This window comes from Sarcophilus harrisii, chromosome 4 (genome assembly GCF_902635505.1).
Source record: "Sarcophilus harrisii chromosome 4, mSarHar1.11, whole genome shotgun sequence".
NCBI lineage: Eukaryota > Metazoa > Chordata > Mammalia > Dasyuromorphia > Dasyuridae > Sarcophilus > Sarcophilus harrisii.
In genome coordinates this window covers 278,946,619-278,952,179 of record NC_045429.1, presented here as the reverse complement: position 1 = coordinate 278,952,179, position 5,561 = coordinate 278,946,619, and the positions used below count along the sequence as shown (strand labels likewise).

At 55.7% G+C, this 5,561-nt stretch overlaps 1 protein-coding gene across 1 annotated transcript; it reads left to right on the top strand.

Moving 5' to 3' along the window:
* Positions 1–769: 769 nt before the first annotated feature.
* LOC100927947 (class I histocompatibility antigen, Gogo-OKO alpha chain) lies at positions 770–5,347 on the top strand. Its single transcript, XM_031964953.1, has 9 exons — positions 770–1,209; positions 1,548–1,703; positions 2,369–2,647; positions 2,841–3,119; positions 3,339–3,614; positions 3,741–3,845; positions 4,294–4,326; positions 4,511–4,555; positions 4,660–5,347. Exons 1-9 carry the CDS (start codon positions 828–830, stop codon positions 4,662–4,664), a joined length of 1,560 nt encoding a protein of 519 aa, XP_031820813.1. The 5' UTR covers positions 770–827; the 3' UTR covers positions 4,665–5,347.
* The last annotated feature ends 214 nt before the right edge of the window (positions 5,348–5,561 follow it).

Below are 5,561 nucleotides of genomic sequence, written 5' to 3'. Positions count from 1 at the left end.
CATCCTATCTTCTGCAAAAAGTTATAATTTGGAAACCTGCAGACTTTACATTATATTAAAACTTACAGTAAGAAACATTTGTATGCTTGAGATCTATGTCTATTATTTCTCTTTTTCCTTCCTTGTTCCATTTGCATGACTGGCATTTTCACTTGTAAGAAAGGATGCTGGTAAGACTCATGATTCTGAATCATAGACGGAATAGTACTTTCTTCTGCATCTTGACCATCCAGTCCTCCAAGGACCTCCAAGGAGGGGAGAGTAAATCTTCTGGAGACACGCCATTAGGGCTCTAGATAGAACCCTCAGGTGAGATCTGCATTTCCCGAATGTACATTCAGTTCCCAGGGGCTTGTTCTTTCAGTATCTTTTCTTCTAGGTAACAATGTGCAGTTCTTTCCCCCAGTCCCCTCACCATTCTTGTCCCTGTCTCCTGACCACATTCTAGTTTGCCCAGGCCTTTTCTAAAACGTGGCGCCAGAGACTGAACATCACAGTGCGGATACGGCCTGACCAAGGCTGGGGCCGCGGGACCTGCGGGTTGTAGCAATTTGGGGATAGAGGAGAACATGGAGGAGAGAGGAGAGTGTTGGGAGCTGTGGAAGTAAAGGGCGGGGGGCCTTCTTCCTAAACTTTCCCAGGGGAGGTGTCGCTCAAACAGCGGGGAACAACGGAAGACCCTTTCTACATTTTCCCTAGAAAATCGGTGCGTCAGACACTTGTGCTACACAGAAGGAAAGCACGAAGGAAAGAAGAAGGGCGCGTTAGGGGAAACTTTATTCACCGTTGGGAACAAAAGAAGAAAAAGCACCGATCTGAACGATCTAATGGAAGAAGATGTTAACAAAGATGTCATTTCCCGAGTCTTCCATTGTCCGCCCAAGCAGGTTAAGGAGCCCTTCCCCAGCGGGGCCTTCATTTCAGGACTTTCTCCAGAGCCAGAAGGTAGAAAGAGGACTGGACCAGGAACGAGGGGAGGTAGGTTCTTATCTCAAGTCGGCTACTTCCTGTCTCCAGACTCCTGTGAGCACCTGTCAGCGTTGTGCTGGGTCTTCCATTTCCAGTGTGTTAAAGAAAGGGCGCGGGTTCGTTCTGAGGCTAATTCCATGCTCTACAAAATATGCAGTTCAGGGGTTTCCCAGCTGGCGTTTGAGACGAGAAAGAAGGGAAACCGCCCGATTGTGCCCAAGGCCTTGGTTTCTCACAAAGGTGACTAGGAATTCCCACCTTCGTGTCTGCGGCGGCTCAGAAGTCACCTTGTGCTGACACTCTTTTCTTCCCTCCTCTCCCCCCATCCTGGCACCTCTTTCCTTCATCGCTCGGACGCCCGCGGTTTTGGGGGGAACCTCCCTAACTCCCACGGGAAGGGGGGGAGCGGCTGGGGGGGGGGGCGGGGCGGCTGCTCCGGGAGGGACCGAAAGCGCAGAGGGCTGCGGGGCCGGGCTTTCCCCCGCGTCAGTTTCAGTTTTGGTCTCCAGACCTGGGCATGTTTATTCTGCCCATCCCCCGATGACGTTTTCTGGCTTCCGTTTCCTATTGGGTGGCAGAACCTCAGCGCAGCCAATCAGAAGTGGAGGATTCCTCCCTTTGTAACCCGCAGGAGAAGCGCTCTCAGGGCTCTTGCTGCCTCCCCACCATGGGCTCTCCGGCGCGCGCTCTCTTTTTGCTGACGGCCCTGGCGGCCCTGGCGGAGACCCGGGCGGGTGAGTGGGGCAGGATTCACCGGCGGATGAGAGAGTGGGACCGGGGCCGGAGCCCGCCCTCCCGTAGCGGGGGTTCGGGGGGGGCTGTTGCTGGCAGGCGGGCGTGAGGACTTGGGGCGCTGAGAAAGAGGTGCCGGGGAAAGGGTGCGCCAGTCCTGGGGCGTTAGGGGGCACAGCTGCCTGGGAGCCCCGCAGGGAAGGGAGAGGGCGGAGGACAGGCTTTTTTTAAGAACTTCGCAGAGGATTTGGGGGCGAGGGTGAGGAAGGGCCGGGAGAGGTCACAAAGTGGGGGCCGAGGGTCAGAAGCGTGAGGGACCCAAGACCAGGAGCAGAGGAGAGAGCTTCGTTGGGGGGGGGGGGCAACGCCCAGTCCGAGGGCCACTAGGACCTGCTGTGTTGTCAGGAAAGGGGTTGGGCTGATCTCAAAGTCCTGAAGCCCTGAGAACTACTACTATCGGTGGGGGGCGGGGGGCGGGCACAGCAGTGCCGGGGGCAGATGGGCTGGGATTTGGGGGTAAGGAGGCATCTCAGATTTGTTGTTCACAGTCCAGGCGGGACGAGGTCAGGGGGCGCACCCCGGGCTTGGCCGCTGACACCGGGCAGCCGGGGTCGGCCCCACGGGGTCCCTGCCCTGAGCCCGGCCCGTGTCCCCCCCTCCGTCTCAGGCTCTCACTCCATGAGGTACTTCGACACCGCCGTGTCCCGGCCCGGGCTCGGGGAGCCGCGGTTCCTCGCCGTGGGCTACGTGGACGATCAGCAGTTCGTGCGCTTCGACAGCGACAGCGCGAGTCAGAGTGAGGAGCCGCGGGCGCCGTGGATGGAGAAGGTGCAGGACGTGGACCCGGGATACTGGGAGCGGAACACACAGAACAGTAAGGGGAATGCACAGATTTACCGAGTGGACCTGCAGACCCTGCGCGGCTACTACAACCAGAGCGAGGGCGGTGAGTGACGGGCCCGGGGTCACTAAGCCGGGTCGGCCCATCCCCCGCTCCCCTGCGGGTCCCACTGAGGGAGGATCCCCCCCCCCCCCAGGCGGCGGAACTGCTTCCGGGCCCTCCCGGGCGGGCGGGTCTCAGGGTCAGCCCTGAGGGGCAGAGGCTGCAGGGGCTGACTCTGGGGCTGGGGGCGGCGCAGGGGCCCACACCTTCCAGCGCATGTACGGCTGCGAGGTTTCCCCGGAGCTCTCCTTCCAGCGCGGGTTTCTTCAGTTCGCCTACGACGGGCAGGACTACATCGCCCTGGACACGGAGACCCTCACGTGGGCGGCTGCGCAGAACGAGGCAGTGAACACGAAGCGCAAGTGGGAGGCGGAGAGGAGCTATGCGGAGAGAGATAAAGCCTACCTGGAGGAAACGTGCGTGCTGTGGGTGCAGAAGTACCTGGAGATGGGGAAGGAGAGTCTGCAGAGGGCAGGTACCTCCCAGGCAGCCCCAGTGCGCTCGGCACTCCAGGCCCAGCCTCCCCCTTCCACCTCCCCTGCCCCATTATTCCCGAGCTCCCCATTCCCAGGCACCCCGAGGACCTCAGGGCCTGGATCGCACCGTGTACCCCTTTTCCCTCTCTGACCTTATGACCCTGAAGAACAAGGGGGTAAAGGGCAAGCCTGGAAAGGCCTCTGACCTTTGCCCCCAGATGCCCCTTCTGCCCGAGTGACCCGGCACAGCACGCCCAGTGGGGAGGTGACCCTGCAGTGCCGGGCCCAGGACTTTTACCCCTCGGAGATCTCTCTGGCCTGGCTGAGGGACGGGGAGGAGCAGCACCAGGACACAGAGTTCATCGAGACCAGGCCTGCCGGTGATGGGACCTTCCAGAAGTGGGCGGCTGTGGGGGTGCCCTCGGGCCAGGAAGGGAGATACACCTGCCGAGTTCAGCACGAGGGCCTGCCTGAGCCCCTCACCCTGAAATGGGGTAAGCACCGTGAGGAGGGGTTGGGGGATTCCCACCTCCCAGAAGGAGCAGGGGGAGTTAGGGAAGGGTCGGTGAATCTCAGGCCAGAGAGGGATCCCGGCCTCTCAGCTCCCTTTTCCATTTCAGAGCCGGAGTCCTCATTGCCCTGGATCATCGTGGGGGTCCTTGCCGCTGTCCTCCTCCTCGCTGCGGTCATTGCTGGAGCTGTGGTCTGGAGGAAGAAGACTTCAGGTGGGCAGGACTGGAAGGGGGTCATTGGGCACAGGCACTAAGCAGGTCCCGGCCTCCCCAACCTCCATCCTGTCTGTGCCTCCCCACGCTCTCTACATGCCCGATAAGAGACTGTTAGCCGGGCCCCAGGTTCTAGAGAATAAACCTGGAAGTGGAAGCCGCTTTCTGGAGGACGCCTGGTAGTGTAGAACAGGCTGGCTGAGTGGGGAAGCTGCTTCAGCCTCAGATCAGAAATGGACACAGGGATCTCTGCAAACAGACTCGGAGCTCGGTCCCTGGGCCAGACCCGAACAGGAACCCCCTGAGGCAGGCCTGGGGTGGGAAAGGGCCCTTCCCTGGTGCCTCGTGTCAGTTGTCATTTATTGTGTCTGCAGGACGGGTCAGGGAGCTTCTGGGATCTTAGTGCGGTCTCCTCTCCTGGACTGTGAAATTTGCTTTTCTTTTGCAGGTGGAAAAGGAGGGGACTATGTTCCGGCTGCAGGTAAGTGAAAGATTCAAGTAAGGGAGGAAGAAGGGCCCAGCCCATGGTGTCTCTGGGACTTGGGAAATGAGAAGCCAGAGAAGAGACTTACTGAAAGTCCACACCTTGGGGTCCCTTTGCCTTCACACCCCCTGGTTCTGGAATATGTGTCCCTGACTGGGTTGTTTCCTCCTTTTGTCTCCAGGCAATGATAGTGCACAGGGGTCAGATGTCTCTCTGACAGCCAAAGGTGAGACTCTGGGGCTGGTGTGAAGGGGACAAATGGGTGGTGAGAGGGAAGAGAGGCTGGAGGTGAATTTGAGGATGCTCCTTAATCTGCCTTTCTTTCTTCAGCTTGAGAGAACTGCCGTGTGTGGACCTGAGAAAGAAAACAAGGATATTCACATCCTGATTCTTGTCTTGTTCCTGCTGACCTTTGCCTTCCCTTCCCAGATTGGCCCCTGTGATCATCACTGTACTTACTCTACAGAGCAAATTCAAAGAAGCATCTCTAATGCTCTTAATTATCTAAGGCCTCCCAAACCTTCCTTCTTTCTTTCTACCTGTTTCACTTTTTAAGCAGTAAAACTAGCAATAAAAGCCAAAAGGCTTTGGAAATGATCTTTCCTTAACATGTTTTTTTTTTAATTTATCTATTTTAATACACATTGCTTTATGAATCAGATTGGTAGAGAAAAATCAGGAAAAAAAGGGAAAATACATGGGAGGGGAAAAAATTGATGTACCATGTGTTGATTTACATTCAATCCCCATAGTTCTTTTTTCTGGATCCAGATGGAATTTTCTATCCAAAGTCTATGGGGATTGCCTTGGATCTGCTTATCTTCTGTTGGTTCACTAAACTCTGATATTTTTCTAATGGAAAAAATTTGCACTGTGAATGAGTTTTCTTGAATCTTCAACTTTTCTCTGCAATTTCAATTGACCTTTGTTTTGTTGTGGTTTTGGGGGAATGGGATGACAATGTAGAGATGTTCTGACGGTTTGAAGGAGAAAATAAAGCTTTAAGACTTAAGAATTCTTTGATTTGTTCTGCTGTGTCTGTGAATGCAGGTGTGTGACCTGGGTAAATAGACAAAATTGTCTGGGGGAGAAGCAGTATATTGTACATTGTGAGGGTATAGATGGTTGTCTGATTTTTACTGATCAAGTGGACATGTTGATGTAGTGTATTCTGACTTGTTCCAGGGCTTCAGATAGAATTCAGGCTACATACTTTTCCTGTAAACAGGAAG